Raw genomic sequence first — 25,751 nt, forward strand, 5'->3', positions numbered from 1 at the left:
CTGATATTGACTATGTGACTTGTAAGTCATTTAGCTCTTGGACATTAATTTCCTTCTGTAAAGTGTCCTGATCTGTGTGTTGTGTGGATCAAGTTTCATACTACATGTAGATAACAGTTTTATAAACTGAACTGCTGTTTATTTAAGGTGTCTTTACTAAACTAAGCATAAGGTACTGGCGCTCTGATATTTGGGCCTTTATCAGGAATTAGACTTGTATGCCTTAACGATTGTTAATAAATGATTAATTATTAATTTAGGGCTTAATAATAAGGTTCCTAAGATTCTTAAAGCATATGGTTTAAAAAAGCCTTAAAGCGTAAGGTTCCTAAGATTCTTAAAGCAAAATAAATATTTTGAACATGGTCAAAGGCAGCAGAAACCTGAATATTAGCCATTTGAGAACAATTGCACTCAAGCCATTGGACATTTGAAGATTTAAGTCAGTGTCACCTTATGAGTTGAAATTAGACTGAAGTTCACTATGGATGAATTAATAAAAATGTGATGAAGTATATTTGAACAAGTTGACGTAATTAAACAATGAAATTTTTATTGTGAATTGAAACACATATTTGAGGCTTGCTATTCCTAATATTAAGCATAATGCTCAAATTAGACTGACTAGCCGAAATACACACACACACACACCTTTTCTAAAAACGTTATTTAAGTAGTACTGCTATTCAGTTAGTTGTAAATTTGGACAAAATGCCATTTTGGAAATACATAGAAAGCATCTGAGAATGGGATGTTAGATGAATTTATATAGATGTGTTATTTAATTGGTAGTAAGAATTTCAACCCTTGTGCTAAGAAAAAACTTCTAGCATCAAATTTACAGTTGATGTTTATACTTAGTTTATCAATATCCTTGAAAATTAGAAAAAATATCAAGGTACACCCTTCTAATTTTCTGATGTCTCTTTCCCATTTTAGCCCCCAAAGCAGGTTATAGCCAAGGTGCAACTCAGTATACACAAGCCCAGCAGACTCGACAAGTGACAGCCATAAAACCAGCCACACCAAGTCCAGCTACCACTACTTTCTCCATTTATCCTGTATCTTCCACCGTACAGCCAGTAGCAGCTGCAGCTACTGTGGTGCCATCTTATACCCAGAGTGCTACTTACAGTACCACGGCAGTTACTTATTCTGGTAAGATGGATAAGCTGTGTTTAAATGAGTAAACAAATAAGTTACTAGAAACTACCTTGTTTTATGTAATGATCTTCCTCCCAGTAGCCAGAATTGAATTAATTGATAGTTGTTGTTATATGTGCATAATGTAACAAATAGACCATACCCTAGGTTGTGTTTTTGTTGGTGGTGGTGTGTTACTGTTTGTTTGTTTTTTTATTTTTATTTTTTTAAGCTAGGAGATTTTAACAATGTAAAATGCTCTTTGGGCATTTGAAAGGTAGTCATGAGTCCTGGGCCTAGCATTGCAGTTAGAGAAAATAACACCTAGTATTTTACATGGTCATTTTTTTTTTCCTGACTTTTCCAAATGAATTTGAAAACTTAAGGTTGACATTCAGGGACTACCACTGACAAATTGTATTTATTTCAGCTGTGTCAGGGAGCTGTTTCTTTATCTTTATTATCAGGAATAAGTAATCTTGAAAATATTAGGTAGCTTTTGTAAACATCCATAAGATTGTTCTGTAACACATGTCTCTTAGAAGGACAGAGTAGCTTTATTTTCCTTAAATAATCATATATTTTTTTTATTATCTTATTAAGGAAAGTATGTATTTCCTTAAGTAATCATTATAGTGAGAGAAATATAATCACTAAAATCTTACTTATGTCCACTGCTTTTCTCATTTCTAGCTGAGGTACTTTGCAGTGTTTCAGTGATTAAAGTCATATGTTGTGGCATCTCTTTCTGCCCACAGGTCCTGTCCCCGTGCTTTAATAAAACCACCTTTTTGTATTGGGAAAAAAAAATGACATGTCGCTTTTTTGTAGATCTGTAACCTTGCATTACTGTATGGTTTGTTTTGTTCTGCAGTTTATTTCTTAATACCCCATCTTGTTCCATGGAGGATTTAAAGCAATATGGGCAATTTTAGTTCTTCTTGATACTTTGTTGTACCTTGGTGTTAGAAGACTAACTACAGAATTTAAAAAAAAATTTTTTTTCAGAGGTTTTTTTTTTTTTTTTTAATCTCTTACCCTATGCAAAATTAAATGCTTATGCTGGGTGCTAGGTATATAATGGTGAGTTAGGCAGACATGGAGTATTTAGGAAAACCTTTTTTTTCTGGCTGGAATACAGGATACACGGGGTAAATCTCAAGATATGAGGCTAGAAATGTCATTGTGAAAAGCCCTGTAGGCTCTGTTATAGTCTTATGGGCCAAAAGGGTGCCAAAGAGGAAATCTTAAGAACAGGAGCAGTAGGAGCAGGTTTTAAGTTAACTGTGGCAACCATGCAGGAATGAATTCGGAGTGAGGAAATGTTATTATTCCTAGGTCTGTGATTCCTAGGATTGCCAAGATACAACTTCTGCCTCTCTTTATCTCTGATTAATAAGTTATAACTGCATATGGAATTATTTCAGTGGAATCTGACTAGACACATTTTAAAGTTTTGTTTTTCTCTTTTTGAGAGAGAAGGTGTGTATGTGTGGTGGGGGAGGGGCAGTGGGGGGTGGGGTGGAGAGAATCTTAAGCAGGCTCCATGCCTAGCACAGAGACCAATGCAGGGCTCACTCTCACAACTGTGAGATCATGACCTGAGCTGAAATCATGAGTTGGACACTTAATCGACCCAGCCACCCAGGTGCCCCTGGGCACATATTTTAAAAATGTCCACATTAACTTCAGCAAAATAAGGAGTACAATAGTATTCTTTCCTATTGTTGCTTCTCTCTTACATGTTCTCCTCCCTCTCTTTTCTCTCTTCCATTGTCTCAGTTGCTTGAATAAATCTTACACAGGATGAAGTTAATTGTTTTTATTTATTGCTATATTACATGAATAGTACATGTAAATATTTTTAAAACTAGAAACTATAGATAAAAAAGGAGAAAAAATTAAATCATTGGACATCTACTCCTAGATACTTCCTGCCATTAACATTTTGGTGCATGTCTGTCTTTTCTTCATGGGAATATACATGTACAGTATATACCTTTTTTTTATAAAAGGAATTTGTCTAATGCATATTATTTTGTTAATTGGCTTTTTTCTCATTGTGAATGTTCTTTCATGTCATTAAATTAAAATATATCATCCTTTTGATTTGTTTTTCCCCAACTTTTTATTTTAGAAAATTTTAATTTTGCAGAAAAGTTGAAAAAATAGTACAAGTGTACTATATACCATTTAACTAGATTTATCAATTAATATTTTATCATATTTGCTTTATCAAAACACATTTTCAAATGGTTCAGCAGTATATTTACAAGTTGCAGATGACCTGGTGCTTTGCCTAGAATTTTTCAGCATGTATTTCCTAAGAATAAGGGCATTCTTTTACATAACCAAATGCAAATATCATAAAACGAAATTGAACATGGATATTATCTAATTTCTTTAATTGTCCTCAAGTGTCTTTTATGGCTGGGCTTTCTAGGTGTTTGGTGTGTTTGCACTCTGTTTTATTTATTTATTTACTTATCTATCTATTTATTTAATGTTTGTTTGTTTATTTTGAGAGAATGTGCACAAGCAGGGGAGGGGCAGAGAGAAGGAGACAGAGGATCCCAAGCAGGTTATGTGGTGTTAGCCAGAGCCTGATGCAGGTTTCCAGCTCAAGAACTAGGAGACCATGACTTGAGCCAAAACCAAGAGTCAGGTGCTTAAGTGACTGAGCCACCCAGGCTCCCCATTTTTTTTAAGTTATTCTTTCTTTCTTTTTTTCTTTAATGTTTTAATTAACATTAATGTTTTAATGTTTATTTATTTGGGTGGGGAGGGGGAGGGAGAGAGGGAGACACCGTATCCGAAGCAAGCTCCTGGCTCTGAACTGTCAGCACAGAGTCTGACGCAGGTCTCAAACTCAGAAGTCATGAGATCATGACCTGAACCGAAGTTGGACATTTAACCAACTGAGCCACCCAGGCACCCATGTGCTTCGTTTTAAATTCAGATTCTAATCAAGGAGCATGGATTGTACTTGGTTGTTATACCTTGTTAGTTTCAGTTTTCTTTAATGTAGAATAATCTCCTATTTTTATCTTGTCTCTCATGACCTTGACATTTTTGAAGAGTTCAGGCCAGTTGTCCTATAGAATATCCCACAATCTGGATTTTTCTTTCTTTATGCTTAGATTATGACAGCTTTTTAGTCAATAAAATTACCTAAGTGAACTTTTGTATCTCATCACATCAAGAGCACATAAGTAATGTTATAAATTCTGTGTTGGTGATGCCAGCCAGGTATAATGACTATCAGATCTCTCCATTTTAAGGATACCTTTTTCACTTTGTAAGTAACCGAGTAATCTATGGGCCTATTACCCAACTACTCTTCACTCTACGGTGTTAGATCCTTTGAAAATCTCTTAACTGAATCAAGTTCAATGATGGTGGATGTAAAATCCTTTTACATTGATTCTTAGCACTCTTCTCTAAGGAAGAGTCCCCTATTCCTTCTTTTTTAGTATTACTGTGGACTCATTCTTTTTTATTCATTGTAGTATAATCCATTTTTCTCTTTTTTCTTTTTGAGGCACACATTTTCCCAAATTTGGCCAATGGGATCCATTTCAAACTAGCTCCTGAGCCTTTTGGACTTGGCATCGTTATTCTTTGAGCCCCTATTTCGTTTTTGGCACAGTAAGATATTGCTGATACATACACTTAAAGCATTTCCTGCCCAAGTCTCACAATCAGCCATTTCACAAAGGAGCTGTGATTTCTAATATAGTGTTTAGAAATCAAAATCTACGTTTAGAAGTACGTAGTTTTTAATGGGTGCGTGATATTTTATTGTATGCATGTACTATATAGATTTTAGAGTTTGTGTCTTGGGATGCTTGGTTTCGTATTAGGGAAAAGCTAAGAATGACATTGAGTTAAATAATCCTTGTATGAAAAGATTTGTGTAGTTGTCCGTTGTTTTCCTAAGATAAATTCCTAGAAATTCCTGTTGTGTCGAAGGATATGCACTTGAAAAAAATGCAATATACAGTGTGAAATTGTCATCCAGAAGAGTCATTATTAGGGTGTCTGAGTTCTGTATATGCAGTTTTATATCAGCTACAATTTAGGTTAGCTATTTTTTTGGTGTCATTAAGATGAGTTCTAGAATATTGGTATGTACTAAATGGTGACTTGTAGCGTGCTGAGTTTTCTACTGAAGTGGTATGTTTTTGTTTGTGATATCTTACACTTAAAATTTCAGCTTATTTAACTTACTAATTGATAAGCACTTTAAATAAGAGTACTTTTTAATTGAAACTGTTTTAGCCCTCAGAAGTTGAGCTTTTACTTAAAGATGCAGCCTTATATTTGTTTTTCTACAGTGCTTTTACAAGAAATGTACGATTGTTTGCAAGTGTTCATAGGAGATTAAGTAGTAAGCTATAGTTAAGCTTGCCTTTTATTAGTTTTAGACTACATGTGTACAGATGGAGATTATTTTGTAAATAGTAAGCTTAACCTGGTTATTTTTGTGGTTTAGATAACTCAGTGTTTAAAGTACTTCACAATCTCTTAGCCTCAGTTTTCTCATCTGTCAAATAAGGAGATACTTGCCTTAACACACCTGTTTTGAGACTTCACTGTGTCTGGAAAACTGCCTGTCATACTGTGGATTCTCAATTAAAAAAAAAAAAAAAAAGGCAAAAAACTGCAAGTCCTGGTCATCCAGCATTGTAGTATGCTGTTGCTGTTACCCTGTTTTTTATTTTATGATACATAATTCATGAGGTTACATTTAAGTGGCATTTTTGCAGTTTCTGTATATAACAGCTAGTTATTTAGAAAATATCTATTATAAAGATTCATACAAAAATCATGGTCCTAGCCAGTTTTAATCTAAAGGTAGCTTTAACTAGACAATTTAATGGATTTTAAGAGTGATATTTAAACTATTATTTTGAAGATACTTGGCTGTGAACTTAATTATATTTTTCTATCACATTCCTAAAAAATTTTTTTATTGTTTTTTATTTATTTTTTGAGAGAGAGATAGAGAGCAAGCTGGGGAGGGGTAGAGAGAGAGGGTGAGATACAGAATCTGAAGTAGGTTCCAGATTCTGAGCTGTTAGTACAGAGCCTGACGTGAGTCTCAAACTCACCAACTGTGAGATCATGACCTGAGCTGATGTCGGACACTTAACCGACTGAGCCACCCAGGTGCCCCTCTTCTATCCCATTTTTAAATAACAAAGGACATTGGTAAAACTGACCAGAAAAGAGTTTATTGATCTATATAGGTTTTCCCTTGATCATTTACATCAGTTGTTCTCTTTTTTCTTTCTTTTTAAAAAACGTTTGAGGGAGAGAGAGAGAGAGCATGTTAGCTGGGGAGGGGCAGAGAGAGAGAGAGACCGACCGACCCAAGTAGGCTCCAAGCTGTCAGCACAAAGCCCGACGCGGGGCTCGATCTCATGAACTATGAGATCATGACCTGAACCGAAATCAAGAGTCACACACTTAACTGACGAAGCTGCCCATGCGCCCCTACATCAGTTGTTTTCTAATTGTTTTTTTTATCTGATCGTATTCTTAGTATTGATATACCTACCTACTTCTCCCTACTTTTATTTTTAGATGTTTTCTTCTCTTATTATACTTTCTTTCTTTTTTTTTTTTAATGTTCATTTATTTTTGACAGAGACAGAATGCGAGTGGGTTAGGGGCAGAGAGAGAGAGGGAGACACAGAATCCGAAGAAGGCTCCAGGCTCCAAGCTGTCAGCACAGAGCCCGACGCGGGGCTCGAACTCACAAGCTGTGAGATCATGACCTGAGCCGAAGTCAGATGCTCAACTGACTAAAGCCACCCAGGCACCCCTACTACACTTTCTATCTTTAGAAGCATTTGTGTAATTTAATAACCTGACATAAAACTCTAGGAAGCCTTTTCATGCAAGTTATTTGGTCTCTTTTCTAGATATTTCCAGTTTCAGATGCCATGATTCTGACTTCCCATGCATCTTAAAATCCTTACCTTTCTAATTAATGTTTTCTTCCCTGTGTGTAGATGCCTTGGAGCTAGTGGGTCAAAAGCCTTATTTTATTTTATTTTTTTTTCAATAAAGCAGTCTGCATTTGAGACATCAAAAGTTCAGTTTTCCTCAAGTAGTTCTTCTGTGCCATCCTGGCAACCAGGAATCTTTTTCTTGAGCCTTACATGACTCTTTTTCCACTCATTTCCACTTCAGAGAAAAAAGAAGTCTTACTGTAATGGGGTAAATAGGGAGTCCACCAAATTTCCAGAGATCTTAGTTTAGAAAGGGGGTAAGTTTTCTAGTTTTGAGGTCATTTTATACAGCAGCTTTGTCAAATTTAAAACTTTTATAGATTTTTAGGTCTATAAATCACTGAACATAAACAACACGTATATATGTATTATGTTTATATCCGTAACAAGCTTCATGTGCTTATTCATTAGACTTTGAACAATGGACATGGATAGAATCCATACATTCAACCAGAAAATATAGTGCTTTTGTCTCTTTTGGAGGATGAAAAACAGTGTATTTGGTCCTTAAGTCCAAAATCTTCTGTCTGTTGTCCGGTATATTCATCTAAACTCTGGTTCCATATCACAAACTTCTGCTAGGGTTTATTCACCTTACTTCTCCAAACCAGCTTCTGTCAGCCACTTGCTTTTATTAGTTGCACAGCCCATCAGTCCATCAGTGGGTTTCAAAATCTTGGTGTGTTTTCTGTTCTTTTATTTCTTCTATTCTCTTAGCCATCAAGTATATAAAAATCTTACTTTCACAAGTTTCTTTTTTTCCTATTAGTATCTTAGTTCAGACTCTTCCTCAAATTCAACCCTTCCCAAATTGTATTCAGAGGAATTCTTTTGGGAGAAATATTAACAGATTCCGTGACCATGTAACTTTATCACTCTGTTGTAGCCCACCAACTGAACTATATGTTTTTTGAAGGCAAAAACCAAATCTTAAACTTTTTCTATGCCTCTGTAATGCCTGGCATGTGTTGAGTAAAAACTTGATTGACTTCTATAAAAGGAAGATAAAGATTTTTCCAGGTTTTGTGAGATACATATTTGTAAATATGCACACATAAACCTATCTATATTGGCGGAATTTATTGAATTTAAATTCATGACATTTAACTTGGCCTTTTGTAATTATTTAACATAATCTTTGTTTGATTTTATTTGTAAGGTACGTCTTATTCAGGTTATGAAGCAGCAGTGTATTCAGCTGCATCCTCCTACTACCAACAGCAGCAGCAGCAACAGAAGCAGGCGGCGGCCGCAGCAGCAGCTGCTGCTGCAACAGCTGCCTGGACAGGGACCACCTTTACTAAAAAAGCACCATTCCAAAATAAACAACTGAAACCAAAACAGCCTCCCAAACCACCCCAGATTCACTATTGTGATGTTTGTAAGATCAGCTGTGCTGGACCACAGGTACTTAACGTTGTATGTTTTACCATGAGTCTTCAATGGGTATTTTTGATAGTTAAGTATGGTTGATATTCTAACTCTTATGCTTACAGAGAAGGTTTACATTTTCTTTCCTGTTAGCTTTTAGCTAACACATACATATTTTCCTAAACAGTCATTTTCAAGGAAGTATTTGTACTGACACATAAGAATTCTATTAAGAAGAAACTTTAAAAATGATTATGAATGTTAATGAAAAATGGGCAAATTGTACTTTTTTCCATAAAGATACTTTGCTCTTTAAAGTAAAACTTAAATTTAACTTAGAAGCCTTACATTCAGATTAATTGGGGTTGGGGGTAAGATTGAATTTTTATTTCTCTTTTAGCATCCACAGCTTGCTTAACACAGTTGGCTCTTGATTTCCTTAGCTTTTCTTTGAGGTCCATTTTGAGTGTATGGATAGAATTTTACACCTGAAAAAGGATGACCATAGAGAGAATTCAGCTTTACATACTTGCATTAAAGATGAGAGGACTTTGTCAAGTGTGCTACTTTTTTGGAGCATATAAATAGCAGAAGAAAATTGTCTTTCTGAATTTTAAAAATTCTTAAAATAAATTTTTTTCTAATCTGTAGTTTGCAGGGTAATATTTCTAATAAGACTGATTTTTGTATATGCTTTGTAGAATATTACTATTGCTATATAATATCTTCCATGAGGGAATAGGAACTTTGGAAACAAGAAAGATGTGGGGAAGTGTCTTTTTCAGAAATATCAACTAAAGAAGCATAAAGTAAAGCATAAAGTAAAGTATAGTAAAGCATAAAGTAAAATCTTTATGGACCCCCAACCCCCATTTTGTTTTTTTCCTGATTGCTGCAGTTTAAAATGTGTGATTTAAGCATGAGTGTTTATAAAATCTAATATGTTCAACTCTTATCCCAACATAATTTGTTAATATTTAAGAGTGTGTGTTTTTATATAAAAATTTGATAAGCAGTTTGGCAGATAAAAGGCTTATTGGAAAGGAACAAACTTTGTAGTAGTTTCTTTCAGTTACATTGTTTTCCACTCCTGCCCCACCTGTGTACATTCTTGTTAATTTACTAGATAAGTTCTACTTTTAAATACCTATTTTTTAAGATTATTTTAAATTGTCAGTATTTCCTGTGTTACACCAAATTAGGAAATAATTGTGGAATATTTAATATATGTGACTAGTTATGTAAAACCTTTTTTCTCTCTATTTTGAGTGTGATAGGAAACAGTTTCATTGTGATTACATGGCTAGGGGAGAGGGAACAGGTGGGAATGTTGGTGTTGGCCCAGGATTAAACATGGAAGGAGGATATCCTACTCCACGATGGGCTGTTTAGAGGAGATGCTGCTATGAGTGGCCTAAGAGATGTTTTGAATATGTGATATACATATAAAAGGATAGAACATAGCTGTAGGATGACAGGTGAAAAGCAGCATTTTAATGAGTGTATATAAGGCTGACCATTGTCTAGATTGTTCTGAAAGAACAGGCCAAGCAGGTCAGAGGGCAGTGCCTTAAGGGGCTGATGAGCCTTAGGGAAAAATATCACTGATAGAGTCTAGGTGTAGACATAAGGAGGGAGAATAAGTGGGTTCAGATTTAAGGGGCCATGGTTCCCAGTCCTGGCTCCACCATTGTGTGGCTTTGGGCAAGTTAAAGGCCTTTACTTCTTTGGGCTTTTGTTTCCTCACTTCTGTGATAAGGACGTGCCCTAAATAATTGAGCCTCAGAGTGCTTCATGGAGCCAGTTCAGGCCACTGCAGATAACGAGAAGAATCAAATGGCTGGGTCTTAGGTCTCCCTCTTCTGTTTCAAAAACAGAACAACTTTCTCTACTTCTGTATAAGATTTCACTTGGAGAAAGGATTCTCTTTTTTAAAAATTAGAAAATCACTGTTTTAGGTTATCTTTAAAGTCCCATCCACCTCTGAGATTCTATGATGAAAATACAATTTTTTGCTAATTATACATGTCTTAAAAACAATTTTAAAAATAAAACATGAAAGAGGAACTTTTGGCCCCACTCAAGACAAAGCAAATAGTAGTCCTTAGTAGCCTCTTCACTTCTGCCTTCTTCACAAATCTGCCTTCTTTGATCATCTGATTCCAGACAGTTTTTTATACACAATTTCACTATTTTGTTGGTTAGAATTACAATAATAACTTTTTCCTTGCAAATATATACAATTTTGGCTGTTACCTATTTTAAATAAGCTTTTGTTCGGGATGGCATGGATTCTATGTGAAAATGCATTCTAAGTAGAAAAGTCAGTTTTATAAATAGACATACCTGTTTGTAAAGAGTCTTGTTACCGTTCCATAATTTTTTTTTCATGATGTAGATACAGCCCCCCCCATCTTAATTCTATAATGAAAATAATTTGTGGAATGATCACTCTGTCCATGATTATACATAAGCAGTAAAAGATGCAGATTCTTAAAACTGAAAGTGATGTACCTTCTATTGGTAATGTGGCTAAGTATGAAAGGCCTTTGTAAATCAGTGTTAGATAAATGTATTCTTGGTAAACAAAGTGCAGAGAACCACAGATAAATATAGATAGATAAATAGATAGGGAATCCCACATGCTGTAATTGCTTTTACAGTTGTTTAGTACTCATTCTTAAATGAGTATTAGAGATTTGAGAATTGAATATTTTAAATGGTTATAGATAGAAAATTAGCAAAGCAAAATTTATCCTTTTTGTTTGAAACAGACTTATAAAGAACATTTAGAAGGACAGAAACATAAAAAAAAAGAAGCCGCATTGAAAGCCTCACAAAATACCAGCAGCAGCAACAACTCTACTCGTGGGACTCAAAATCAGCTACGTTGTGAGCTCTGCGATGTGTCTTGTACAGGAGCAGATGCATATGCTGCCCACATTCGTGGTGCTAAGCATCAGAAAGTAGGTGTTTTTTCCCCACACACCCTTATGTCTTACTCTCTTTTCTTTTACTTTTTCAATGGAGGGTTTAAGTATAGGTGACTTCAAAACTTAAAAACTGAGTGGATTACATGCCTTGTTTATATGTTAATATATATAAAAGTAATATCAGATAGTCATTGCTTAAGGAGAGAAAGACTGTAGACCTTTTTTCTTTAAATTGAACTCGATCATTTATTCTGCCAATTGGAAATTTGTTGTATGATTATTTGCCTCCTCTTGTCATACTTAAATCTAGGTTGGTGTGCATGTAGCCAAGTTGATTTCATCTTCCTCTGCCTTGGTTTCCTCACCTAGTGCTAGATGGAATATGTATCGAAATCTGCATCACAGAGATTGTTTTGAAAGTAATGAGTTTTGTGTATAAAAATACAAAAATATAGTTCAGATTTTCATTGTATAAAATCTTTTAGACAAACTCAAAAATCTACACTTTTTGAGTTTCCTGACAAATAAATGTGCTTTTATTTTGTAGGTGGTTAAATTACACACAAAACTTGGTAAACCCATTCCTTCAACAGAACCAAACGTTGTTAGCCAAGCTACTTCTTCAACAGCTGTGTCTGCTTCAAAACCAACTGCCTCTCCCTCAAGCATTGCAGCAAGCAATTGTACTGTGAATACTTCATCAATTGCAACTTCTTCAGTGAAAGGTCTTACAACTACAGGAAACTCGTCTCTTAATAGCACATCCAACACTAAAGTATCAGCAGTGCCTACAAATATGGCTGCCAAGAAAACCTCTACACCCAAAATAAACTTTGTTGGCAAGTACTGAAGATTCTCTGTGTTCCTCCTAACTCTGTCAAAGTGATGTTTCTTCTCCATTCCAGAACTAACCCATCTGCTTTATGCTCTTGTACCCATCTCCTCCTTTCTTCTCTGGGACCTTCTTTAATCACATACCTGTTATTTTCTCTTGAATTTTTAAGCAGTCCTCAATCTTCTAATGGTTTCTTCCTTATAGTCATACAGGTTTCCCTGTGTCTTCTGTAGTCTTAAAAAATATATATATATTGTCTTATTACTATAATCTTCTCAAGCTGCAACCTAATTCTTACTTTCTCTACTCCTATGCTTTTTTTCTAGTCCTTAGTCTGTTTTAGTGTTTCCACTCTATTCTTCTAAAACCACTTTCAGAAGTCACTAAAGACCTAATTGCCAAATCTAGTGGCTAGTTTTCAGTCTCAACTTGTTGACCTCTGTAATATTTGCTCAGTTGACTGCTATATCTTAGAGCGTTAAAGTCTCTCCTATGTCCACCCACCTCTTTCTCAGGTGTCTCTATCAGTTCTCCTGCCTTCAAGTTCATTAAATGGCGGTGCTCCTAAGATTGTGATTCTGGCTCTCCTCTCTAGTCACCCAGTGTTCTCAAGTTGTCTCATTCACTCCATTGTACAGGAACTTTGAAATCTTTCGGGCAAACTCAAAACTCCCACCTTTTAGAGCTATTTGTAGGAATTACCTGGTCTTTATCTGTGTGGCTCTCTATGGCCAACCAGTGTCTCATTCTGTCACAAGAATACCATGAAATAATCTGTTCAGTTTGCTGCTTTTTTCACATGGAAAACTTCACTGACGTTATTTCCGCTTGTTTATTGCCTCCTTCAGTCGTGTACATAGTTCTTTTATTTCTGTCACCACAGTATCTCTACAAAAAATGTCAATTTTTCTTCATAGCTACTGCCTTGTTTTTAGGCCTTCAAAGTCTATTCCTCAGAGCTTTGTCTCTGATTGCGTCCAGTCTCCAATGCTTGTCAAAGTTATTTTGTTAAAATATGTGTCAAGTTGTGTTAGTTTCCTGCTTAAAAATTTTCACTGACCTTCTGGCATATCAGAAAAAGTTATATTCCTTATTTATGTCATCCCACAGTCTTCACAATCTGACCCCTGCCTCATAGGTCATCACCTCTGTCTGTCTAGTAATTGATGCTGATGTCTTCCTTGAGTTTACCATAGTCTTTTAAACTTTGTGTTGTTGTACGTGGTGTTCTATTTAAACATCATTCTCTTCTTTCTACCTGGCCAAGTTCATGCTTGTTACTCTTCTTTCAAAGCCCAGCTCAAGGGACACACCCTTGGTGAAGCCTTTCCTAGCTGAATCATGTTAGAGGGGAGTGGCTCTTTTTTTTTTTTTTTTTTTTTAAGCATTCCCATAATGTATTTCTACTTACTATAGCAGTTACCACATTGTATTGTAATTATTTGTGTCTTCTCTTAAATTGTTGGCACCTCAAAGGCAGCTACACAGTCTTACTCTTATATCACCAGAACTTAGGGCATTGCCCAGTTGGGAGGGAACTGGGGTTACAAACGTGAATTAGGTTTAGACCCTACCTTTTTAGGTACTTGCTGTTCACTTTTAGGTACTTGATGTTAGTAGAGTCCTGGTGGGGATGGAGAGGATCCTTGGGCAGTGGAGAAGGGCAAAATCCAGACGTGTATTTATTTCATTAATAGGATAAAAAGGCCAAATGGTTTATATGTTCTTCAAAATTCTGATGGATGTCACCAGGAGTTTGACTATCGGTAGAAAAAATAAGAACTTTATCTGAAATTTTTCCTGTATCAGATTATACATTTACACAAAAAGAAAGTTAAAATGACTGTAATTCTTTTATGTTCTTCCAGGTGGGAATAAGTTGCAATCAACAGGAAATAAAACAGAAGACTTAAAAGGAACTGAATGTGTTAAAAGCACTCCTGTCACCTCTGTACAGATTCCAGAAGTAAAGCCGGACACCGTGTCAGAACCAGTCACACCTGCATCTCTTGCTGCTTTGCAGAGCGATGTGCAGCCAGTAGGGCATGACTATGTGGAAGAGGTATTGATTTGAGAATACCATTCCTGTGAGATTAGATATAGGAGAGAAGTGTGTCACTTTGTTGCAGGCATGCTTTAAGTCTAAAATTAGATTTAGGTTACTTATGAAGGAATATAATATGGTAGGTATTATTGTTAAAGGTTTTTATTTATTTATTTATTTTTTTTTTTTTTGAAATTTTTTTTTTTTTTTTTTTTTTTAATGTTTTTATTTATTTTTGAGACAGAGAGAGACAGAGCATGAGCGGGGGAGGGTCAGAGAGAGAGGGAGACACAGAATCGGAAGCAGGCTCCAGGCTCTGAGCCATCAGCCCAGAGCCCAACGCGGGGCTCGAACTCACGGACCGCGAGATCGTGACCTGGCTGAAGTCGGACGCTTAACCGACTGCGCCACCCAGGCGCCCCGGTTAAAGGTTTTTAAAAAACATGCCCTTGAAGCTTGCCTAAGTGATACCATGATTTTTTTAACTTCTCTCTTTCCCTTCCAACACCATCACTGTGATAGAAGGTAACGTTCCATTTGTTTGGTAGGCATTCTTGTATCCTTCCAAGTGTCCTGCAAATAAGAGTAAAAAAAAAAAAAAAAAAAAAAAAATTGTGAGCAGTGAAAATATTGACAGAGAGAGCCAGTATTTCTTTCTGAACAGTCACGTAGTTTCACGTGTAAAATTAAAGGTGCTGATTTAACAGATCGTGTTTATTTGGTTTCTCAAGCTGGTAAGAAAGCTTCTGGTTTTATAGCTAAACTCAGGAAATTGAGGAAAGAGGGAAAGTCAGAGGGTCTAATAAATATTTGCTGTTAGCAAAAGGCCCAACATAGAGTGGTATAGCACTACTCTTTACTTTCACTGTGTTGTAGAACATATGTAAGTTCTCTGAGCTTCAGTGTCCACATCAGTAAAACTTGGATATTTCCAAAGTTGTGAAGATTAAATAAAGTACCTAGAATAGTGCCTAGCATGTAGTAGGTTTTTGGTAAATATTTGTTCATTTTTTTTCTCCCATCAAAAAAAATTATGTATTCTGTTGTCTTCTTTGTTCACCAGATAGAAAACTAGAATGTGTAGTTTATAAGTAGATCACAATTTTAAAAGTACAGATCTTAAGAGAGTAAGATTTGGTTATCTAAAGAAATCTACATGGCCAGGATACCTTAGAGAAATATTATCCAATGACACTTTTTTTCCTTTTTTAAATTTGAGAGAGAGAAAGTGCAGGTGGGGGAGGAAGAGAGGGAGTCATAATCAGACTCCATGCCCAGTGCAGAGCCCAAGGCACGGCTTGATCTCACAACTGTGAGCATGACCTGAGCCGAAATCAGAGTTGGACGCTTAACTGACTGAGCCACCCAGGCACCCCTAGCCAATTGCATTTAAATCTAAATGTTTGCACATGGATAAAAGTGCTGAAATTAAAGTTAATATCAAAAGCAAATACATGCTAACACATCTTGCATCTTACAGTTAAGAATTTTAACAATTCATTTCTATAGGTTATCCTTTCAAAAAATTATAGACATTGTCTCTTATTTTTTCCCCTACTTCAAACTCTTAATTGTTTACAACATTTTCTTATCACAGAATCTGTGAAGGTTCGTGAATGAAATCTTCAACTGTAGCATACCTGTTATGATTCTTGGGTTTTTGTTGTTTTTTTTTTCTCCCTGTGTCAAGGTACGAAATGATGAAGGAAAAGTAATCCGATTCCATTGTAAATTATGTGAGTGCAGTTTTAATGATCCCAATGCTAAGGAGATGCACTTAAAAGGGCGAAGACACAGACTTCAATATAAAGTGAGTAAGATTTCAACTTTTTTTTTTTTTTTTTTTTTTTTTTAAACACAGCTTGGAACATTCTATGTGGAAAACAAAGCATCTAAACATAATGCACAGTTTGTGAACTTCGATTTTAACAGCATGTCATGTCTCAGATTCAGATGTTTGTTTTTACTGATTAGTTTGTTATACTTAGGCAAGAACAGTATAACCACATTTCATCACTTTTAGTGACTTGTAACGTTGCTTGGATCCAGTAATATGTAAATACAGATAATTGCTTCACATAAAGTGTTTTGAAAGAAGTATCAGGTCTTCATTTACCTTCTCTGTCTTGGTAGAATTCTCATTAAGATGAATTTTGAGATGAGAAATTCTGCATTGAAAACTTGTTAAGTGTTAAGTTAAATACAAATCATCTATTTAAAGTTTTGCTTAATATTTTTATTTATTTTTGAGAGAGAGCATGAGTAGGTGAGGGGCAGACAGAGAGGGGATCAGAGGATCCAAAGTGGGCTCCAAGCTGACAGTAGCAAGCATGATGCAGGCTCGAACTCATCAACCGAACTGTGAGATCATGACCTGAGTCAAAGTCAGATGTTCAACTGATTGAGCCACTGAGGCGCCCCCTAAAGTTTTTAATTAGGCTAAACTGATGCACTAGATTCATGTTTTCCCTTCTAAACACAGAGGTGGTGAAAATTAAAATAGTTGTTTTTTTTAACCCCAACACTCAAACGTTTAGAATCATCTACTCACAAACAAGTAAAGGAAAATTAAATAGCCATTAGTTCCCTAAAGATTTCTTCAATTGGTTAGCACTAAGTTATGTACTTTTTATATAAGAAGTATGCCATCATAAGTTTGGACAAGTAAGAATTTGGGGGTGTGGGAGGGGAAAACGAATGTTTATTAATGTTTTCTGAATCTTTTCTCTAATACAACTTATTTACTGATCTTACACTTATAATAGGAAATTTGAAACTGAAAGCCTCTATGATGAAAGAATATGTAGGATTGTATGATTCAATAATATGTTTAGATTGTTAGAGGGGCTGCTAATTTTTTAAATGTCTTTTTTAACAGAAAAAAGTAAATCCAGATTTACAAGTAGAAGTAAAGCCCAGTATTCGAGCCAGGAAGATTCAGGAAGAGAAAATGAGGAAGCAAATGCAGAAAGAGGAGTATTGGCGAAGACGAGAAGAAGAAGAACGTTGGAGAATGGAAATGAGGTAATATCTTTAACTTCTAGTAACATGATAGTGAGTGGTTCAGCCTTTCTAAAAAACAGCTATTCTGAGTATGTGACTCCCATTCAAAGCAATCCAGATTTGTTTAATGCACTTTTAATTTTCACTTTTCAGGAAGATCCTAGGTCTAGGAAAGAAATGCATTAAAATTAACTTTTTGACTATTCTAGTATTTGACCGTGGCCTTGGTATTAGGAATTATGTGGTAAGTGGTACCTTATATATATTAAATATGTGAAGAAATAGTTTAATATTATATATATATATATATATATTTATAGATTTCTTTCTTAAAATAAACTCTACACCCAGCATGGGGTTTAAACTCGCAACCCCACAATCAAGAGTCACATGCTTTACTGATTGAGCCAACCAGGTGCCCCAAAGTAGTTTAATATTATAAGTAATATTATAAGTTTAATTATTATATTTAATATTATAAGTTTAATATTATATCTAATATTATAATATAAGTAAATGGCCTCTGTTTATTTATTTATTTTTTTCAACGTTTATTTATTTTGGGGACAGAGAGAGACAGAGCATGAACGGGGGAGGGGCAGAGAGAGAGGGAGACACAGAATCGGAAACAGGCTCCAGGCTCTGAGCCATCAGCCCAGAGCCTGACGCGGGGCTCGAACTCACGGACCGCGAGATCGTGACCTGGCTGAAGTCGGACGCTTAACCGACTGCGCCACCCAGGCGCCCCATGGCCTCTGTTTAAAACAAAACAGAACATTTGGTTACATAATAAAAATATCCTGAGTATAAGATTTGGTAGATTCTAGACATAAATAAAGTGTGGGTTTGTTTGTTTCAAAGAAATTTCTATTAAAAAAGTTTTAGAGGCTACAGGGAAGGAGAAAGGAGAAAATTCATCTTCTGGAGATATATAAATGTTTGGTTTTATTAGTATAACTGACATATCTTTAAATAATGCAGTTCAGGGGCGCCTGGCTGGCTCAGTTAGTTAGTAGAGCATGTGACTCTTGATTTTGAGGTCATGAGGTCAAGCCTCACATTGGGTGTAGAGCTTACTCGAAAAAATTAAATAGTACAATTCAGTGTTTTTTAAGTAATGTTTACAGAGTTGTGCAACCATCACCACAATCAATTTTAGAACATTTTTATCACCCCCAAAAGAAACCACAAAACGCATTAGCAGTCACTCCCTATTTTCCCCGGAATTCCAGCCTTTACCCCCAGGCAACCACAATATACTTTGTCTATAGACTTACTCTGGAGATTTCATATAAATGGAATCATACGTTATGTGGACTGTTTTGTCTGCCTACTTTTGGTTAGCACAATGTTTTCAAGGTTCATGCATGTTATAGCATGTGTCAGTACTTTGTTCCTTTCATGGCTGAATAATATTCCATTATATGGAGGTGTAACATTTATCAGTTGATAGACATTTGTGTTGTTTCTGCTTTGGGGCTATCATGAATACTGTTGCTAGGAGTTTTTGTGTACAAGTTTTAAAATACAATTTCAGAAAACAGGAACAGAACCACAATGTATCACTTTTATAACCTACTTTTTTCATTTATATGTCAACTTTTTAAAAAATGAAGCTATATCTTTATTTTCGGGGCAGCATAGTAGTCTCATATAGATGTGTAATTTTCTTTATAACTTTTCTCATGTTGTTAGGTATTTACATTGTTTCCATTGTGTCTTTAATCATTACATTGACGATCTTTGAGGTTGTATTATTGCATAAAACATGATTGGTTGCTAATAATAAAATCCCAGAAACAGAAATACTTGTTTGAAGGAGACCTGTACTTTTTGCCTATACTGAGTAGTATAATTCCACTGGTTTAAGCTATGCCTTTTATTCCTGTGACTTAACTCATTTCATAACTGGAAGCCTGTATCTCCCACCTCCCTATACCCATTTTGCCTATTTCCCCATTCCCTTCCCCTCTGGCAAAAATCAGTTCTCTATATTTATACGTCTGAATTAGCTTTTTGTTTGTTTTTTCATTTGTCTTTATTTAGATTCCACATGAGTGAAATCGTAGGGTATTTTGTCTTTTTCAGTCTGACTTTTTTCACTTAGTATAATACCTTCTAGATCCATCCATGTTGCAATAGCACTATCTTATCCTTTTTTATGGCTGCATAATATTTTGCATGTGTGTGCCAAACCTCCCTTACCTATTTGTGTATCAGTGGACACGTAGGTTTCTTCCATATCTTGGCTGTTAAAAATAATGCTGCACTAAGCATAGGGATGCATTATCTTTTCAAATTAGTGTTTTTATTTTCTTTGGGTAGATACCAAGTAGTGGAATTATTGGATCATAAGGTATTTCTGTTTTAACTTTTTGAGGAACCTGCGTACCTTTTCCACAGTGGCTATACCAATTTACATTCCCACCAACAGTATACAAGGGTTTCCTTTTCTCTACATCCTTTCTCTACATCCTTGCCAACACTTGTTATTTCACAAATTGAATTAAAAAAAATTTTTTTTAATGTTAATTTTTGAGAGAGTGAGAGACTGAGCACAAGCGGGGCCGGGGTAGGGGCAGAGAGAGAGGGAAACAGAATCCAAAACAGGCTCCTGTCAGCACAGAGCCCGACAGTGGGGCCCAAATTCATGAACCTTGAGATCATGACCTGAGCTGAAGTCGGACTCTTAACCAACTGAGCCACCCAGGCACCCCACAAATTGAATTTTATTTCCTGTTCGAGGACTTGTATTTTTTCTGTGGTAATTGCCTATTCACTTTTTATTTTTTTATTTACCTGTTGTTGATTTCTATAGATTACTATATTGTAATAGCCTATTATTAGCATGTGACCTTTAGTTTTTGCTGTTATGTGTTTTTATTTTTTATTTTAAAAAAGTGTTGTTTTTTTTTAATGTTCATTTTTTGAGAGAGAGAGCGTGAGCATGCGCGAGCAGGGAAGGGGCAGAGAGAGAGGGAGACTCTGAATCCAAAGTAGGCTCCAGGCTCTGAGCTGTCAGCATAGAGCCCGACCGGGGGCTCGAACTCCATGAACTGTGAGATCATGACCTGAGCTTAAGTCAGAGGCTTAACTAACTGAGCCACCCAGGCTTTTAAATGTATTTAAATATATCATTCTCATTTTTTAATGAATAATCTGCCTTTGTAATATATTAGAAATTCTTTGTACTTAGATTACACAGCTTTTCCTCCTTTGCGTATAAATATTTATTAAGCACCTACAATATGCTAGGAAATTGCACATAGTGTGTTAGGCACTGAGTATGGATTGGTAAACAGTGGATAAAAATCCCTGCCCTTATGTAACTTAAATGTTTCTCTTCAGTAATAACAAAAAACTATTCAAAATTGGTATGTATGTGGTTTTCCAGAGCCTTCAGCTTGTTGTGATTCATTTTTCTTCCAAGACCTAAATAATAGAGAAGTATGTTTCTATACTTCTAAGTCAGATGACCTAAAAAGCACAGCTTATTCCCCACCTGAGGAAATTGGTGATTTTTGCAGAGCTACTTGAGAAGCATACTTCTTTCTTAATGTTTTATATTAAATAAATTTATCTACCAAAACCTTATTGCTATCAGAATTTTCTTTTCTTTTTTTTTTTTTTAATGTTTGTTTATTTTTGTGAGAGAGAACTGGGGAGAGGTAGAGAGTAAGAAGAATAGAGGCTGTGCGCTAACAAGCATAGAGTCCAATGTGGGGCTCAAACTCACAAAACTGTGAGATCATGACCTGAGCCAGAGTTGGTTGCTTAACCAACTGAGCCACCCAGTTGCCTCTTAAAATTTACTTTAGAGACATGATTTCCTTGGGAGTTATTGATATCATAGTATGAAGCTAAAAGTGAAGAGAGAACTGGGACAAAGTGAGATAATAAAAAAGAAGTTAGAGTCTGAAGAGGACCATTAAAGCAGAGGTTATACACTAGCTGCCTGCAGTCCCAAGTTCAGCCCATGGGTGTTTTATTTGGTATACATGGTATTTTTAATCTGAACCAACATTAAAGATACTGAAAGCTCTTAATAAAATTTTGATGATTTGGGGATTGCAATCTTTATTCCCTTATAGCAATAATTAATAGAGGCTGGGTGACAGCTGTTCTGTCTAGCCAGAATATGTGCTTTCTACTTTACCGTAGTCCTCTCCACTGTTAATATATCCCCCAAAATGAGACAGAATGTGAGTTGCCATTTATCACTGTCTTGCACTGTTGTTTTTCCTCATAGTGTACAGATGTCTTTGTCTCTGCCTGTGTCATAAACGGGGAGATTAAAAATAGTCTTAAGAGATTCTCTCCAGGGGCGCCTGGGTGGCTCAGTAGGTAAGCATCCGACTTCGGCTGAGGTCATGATCTCACAGTTCTTGAGTTCGAGCCTCGCATTGGTCTCCATGCTGACAGCTCAGAGCCTGGAGCCTGCTTCAGATTCTGTGTTTCCCTCTCTCTCCGTCCCTCTTCCATTCGTGCTCTCTCTTAAAAATAAATAAATAAATAAATAAACATTAATAAAAGAGATTCTAAGGAGAAAATAGGAGAGAGAAAATTCTTGAATGTGTGCTTCAAGGCTTTCACACATGTTACTGGTCTGGCCATCTGAGGTAGGCATTTAAGTTTACCATCTTCCCCTTAAAGAGGGAGAGATTGGAAGGAACTCTGAGGTTTCTTGTGTTTGCTTCCTCAACTTTGACATCAGGCTATGAAATTTTGTGTTGCTTTTCTCTTTGTTTTCTCACCTCTTCACTCATATTTGCCTCCTTACTTATAGATGAAAGCAAATGAAGGACATTAGATACAGTAGTGGAAAAAAGGCATTAGGTAGGCTGATTTGGGAAGGGTTTTTTTAATTGTGTTTTTTGTCATTATTGATGTAAGTTATTGGGGTGTATTTCTCTCAGGCTTGTAGCATTATTCTGTATTTTCAGACGTTACGAAGAGGACATGTACTGGAGAAGAATGGAGGAAGAACAGCACCATTGGGATGATCGCCGCCGAATGCCTGATGGAGGCTATCCTCACGGTCCCCCAGGTCCATTAGGCCTTCTGGGAGTCCGACCAGGCATGCCTCCTCAGCCACAGGGGCCTGCAGTGAGTATCCACTTTGTCTACATAGGGGGTGAACGTATAAGATTGGTTCAGTATTACAGGATAACAGTTTGGGGGGCTAATGCTTAGATAATAGTCTCATAATCTCAATGTAAGTTTTTCATCTGATACAGAATTTTCCCTCCTTTTTTTTTTTTTTTTTTTTTTCTTGTTAACAGGTTCCCAACTCATGCTTTATATATAAGGAGTTGATAGAGTTTCCATGAGTCTTTCTTACTTTCAGTATAAGCTATACAGGAGAAGAGCTTGTTTTTTTTCTTTTTCTTTTTTAAGGTTTATTTTGACAAGGAGCGAATGAGCACACCCATGCAAGCTAGGGACAGAGAGAGAGAGAGGGAGGGAGGGAATCCCAAGCAGGCTCCATAATGTCAGCACAGAGCCCAACACAGGGTTCGATCGTACAAACCATGAGATCATGACCTGAGCCAAAATCAAGAGTCAGACATTAAACAACTGAGCCACCTAGGCGCCCTGAAGTTGTTTTATCAACTGTTCTTTAACATTAGAGATTTTCTATCCTTTGTTTTTCTTGAGATCAACAAGAGCAACCAATTTTGAAGGCAGCTGCTTTGCCTTCAAAATTATTACCTTCCCATTACCAGTTGTTAAGAATCTTTTTTTTCCTTCTTTGAATCCTGACCATCTAAAACCTACTACTACTTCTGAATTGAGTACAGGATAAGGGGTAGGTAAATGGTTCCACATGAGCATCACACTTGATGGATTAGGGAAACTATAGGAAAGATACGCATCTTGAGAGTTTGTGTTCCATGGAAGCTGTAAAAGAAGAGACACCTGGGTTATGAAGAACATTTCATAGAAGTTTAGATTACAAAAAACAAGAGGATTTTGTTTTGTTCTGTTGTCCAGAGAGCACAGCAAATTCCTCCTCTTTATTTAACCGATTCTCTTTCTCATTTGTCTTTACACAGAACAAGCATTTGTAAGACCTGTTTTATCAAAGCCAAAAAAAAAAAGTGTCACAACCACTGGTCTTTAAAATTGAGTAAAAAATATTTTCATAACCTTAGATCTGGTGTTTAGGCAAAGCATATATACATACAGAGATACATACTCTTGATAGTATAACTTTCCATAGTTTGCATTTTTGTTTTTACTGAAATGGAAAAAGAGAAGATAATTTTAAATAGACACTTGGCATCATTGTCTTTTCTTATTAAAAAGATACGAAAAATATGTAGAGTTGAAAAATAGTTTATTTTTGCCCAGGAAACATCGTTTTTAAATGAAGTAACTTTTTTTTCTCTAGCCTTTACGTCGTCCTGACTCATCTGATGACCGTTATGTAATGACAAAACACGCAACCATTTATCCAACTGAAGAAGAATTACAGGCAGTTCAGAAAATTGTTTCTATCACTGAACGTGCTTTAAAACTTGTTTCAGACAGTTTGTCTGAACATGAGAAGAGTAAGAGCAAAGAGGGAGATGATAAAAAAGAGGGAGGTAAAGACAGGTGTGTTTCCAGAGTTATTTACTTTGCATATTTTTGTTTTTCTTTACATGGGCTTCTTACACCTGAAATAAAAAGTTACAAAGACTGAAAAACTCTCTGGTGTGAATGTACATGTCTTATCTTGCTTGGTCAGATATTTAATGTATTCAGCTGCTGTTTGCTAAAATGAGAAATGCACAGTTCCTTAGAATCTCCAACCTTGTGATTTTACTCATTTTATTGAAATTTATATAAAACTATTTTGAGTCTGTTTTCAAAGCAGCCTTGGTAATTGGATTCAGCTGCTCTTCAGTTTTTATGTGTTGCATCTGTCCCATTTTCAGTCTTTGTTTTAGCAACTCTTTTTCCTTAATGCATTGACCATAAAGCATAAAGAAGCTTAAGCTTTAGGAATATCTTTCATATCAGTTTTGCATATAACCTCTCAATAACCTCTCATTTTCCTTTTACCATTTGGAAATATTTTTATATTAAACATGACTCTAATTTATAAAGTGAGACAGAAATGTTAATGTTCTTTGAAATTGTCCCTGTGAGAACTTAGCTCTTCATTTATTTATCCATATTTCTTATCTAAATGAAGTATACTTCTTAATAATATTGAATTCATCTTTATACTGTAGTTGATGAAACTTTTAATAGTGTAAAAGATATTTGATTTACTATTGTGTAGATATTATGATGGCTCTGGTTGAGAAGAGAAATGTCATAATATAATTTGATTTCACTGCAGAGCTTTAAAAGGAGTTTTGCGAGTGGGAGTATTGGCAAAAGGATTACTTCTCCGAGGAGATAGAAATGTCAACCTTGTTTTGCTGTGCTCTGAGAAACCTTCAAAGACATTATTAAGCCGTATTGCAGAAAACCTACCCAAACAGCTTGCTGTAAGTATTATGGAAATGTTCATTTTTACCCCTTGTCTAGTTCAGAAGTTTTTGGCAGGACTAACTGTGCTTTAGCCTAAACCTAAGCCAGCCTTTAAATTATTGGCTTGACTTTCCATATTGAGTTTTTTGCTTGGTTGTGCAAACTGGCAGAACTATTTTCTACTTTGTCTTTTTAGGTTTTATAGTGCTTGTATTTGACATGAAGCCATCCTGCTAATTTATTTAAAAATGTTAAATTTTAGCACATGTCTTCTTCCTGTTCTTTTTCCAAGATTTGAAGCATAGGAGAGAAGGCAGTTGTTATAGGACAGAAAATGGTTTTTCTTTCTTTTTTAAATAAAGACCCTGTATTGCAAGCTTAAGTTTTGAAAATTCATGAATCTTTTGCCTATTTAACTGAATGCATGTTTTTAATAAAATATAATAAGAAATAGTCTTTCCAGTTTGAATTTCCTCCATTTTATTGTGTTTGGTATATTTTTTTTGTTGTTGTTTGTTTTGGTTTTCTGTGTTTATGATGGTAGGAATTACTTCTCCTATCTGTGTCCACTAAGTTATGGCAATGCACAATTAGTAGCATACCCCCTTCTGGTCTTACAAAAGCAAACTTTTTTTGTTTCAAGTTTTATACGTCAGTTTGTCAGAATCTCAGATTAAGATTTAAAATAAATATCCTTGAATAATTCAATGTATAAAATTTATTTCAAAACCTTGCAATTTAATTAGGCATTCTAAATCCAAGGATTGACATTTCATTGATAATACGTATTCTACAGCAGTGAGTCAGAATAAATACTGCCTGACCACAGCAAAGCAACTAATACTTTTTAAGTATTAGGAACCAGCAGAATTAGCATTGTGCATCTACTTCTTACCCCACTGTTGAGGCTGCAAGGGCAGTGGGGTGCACAACGG

At 35.6% G+C, this 25,751-nt stretch overlaps 1 protein-coding gene across 5 annotated transcripts in view; it reads left to right on the forward strand.

Annotated features, from left to right (window-relative positions):
* The window catches only part of ZFR (zinc finger RNA binding protein), an 85,961-nt gene that overhangs the window by 24,047 nt on the left and 36,163 nt on the right, over window positions 1-25,751 (forward strand). For 3 of the 5 annotated variants that reach the window (XM_045441158.1, XM_045441149.1, XM_045441169.1), the window contains 10 exons: window positions 940-1,158; window positions 8,323-8,570; window positions 11,309-11,500; window positions 12,015-12,306; window positions 14,171-14,364; window positions 16,037-16,156; window positions 17,225-17,370; window positions 22,293-22,455; window positions 23,744-23,949; window positions 24,683-24,833. In XM_045441158.1, coding sequence (XP_045297114.1) covers window positions 940-1,158; window positions 8,323-8,570; window positions 11,309-11,500; window positions 12,015-12,306; window positions 14,171-14,364; window positions 16,037-16,156; window positions 17,225-17,370; window positions 22,293-22,455; window positions 23,744-23,949; window positions 24,683-24,833 — 1,931 coding nt within the window. The remainder of the gene's footprint in view (window positions 1-939; window positions 1,159-8,322; window positions 8,571-11,308; window positions 11,501-12,014; window positions 12,307-14,170; window positions 14,365-16,036; window positions 16,157-17,224; window positions 17,371-22,292; window positions 22,456-23,743; window positions 23,950-24,682; window positions 24,834-25,751) is intronic. The other 2 variants (XM_045441180.1, XM_045441190.1) reach the window with 1 other exon arrangement.

This window comes from Leopardus geoffroyi, chromosome A1, assembly GCF_018350155.1.
Source record: "Leopardus geoffroyi isolate Oge1 chromosome A1, O.geoffroyi_Oge1_pat1.0, whole genome shotgun sequence".
NCBI lineage: Eukaryota > Metazoa > Chordata > Mammalia > Carnivora > Felidae > Leopardus > Leopardus geoffroyi.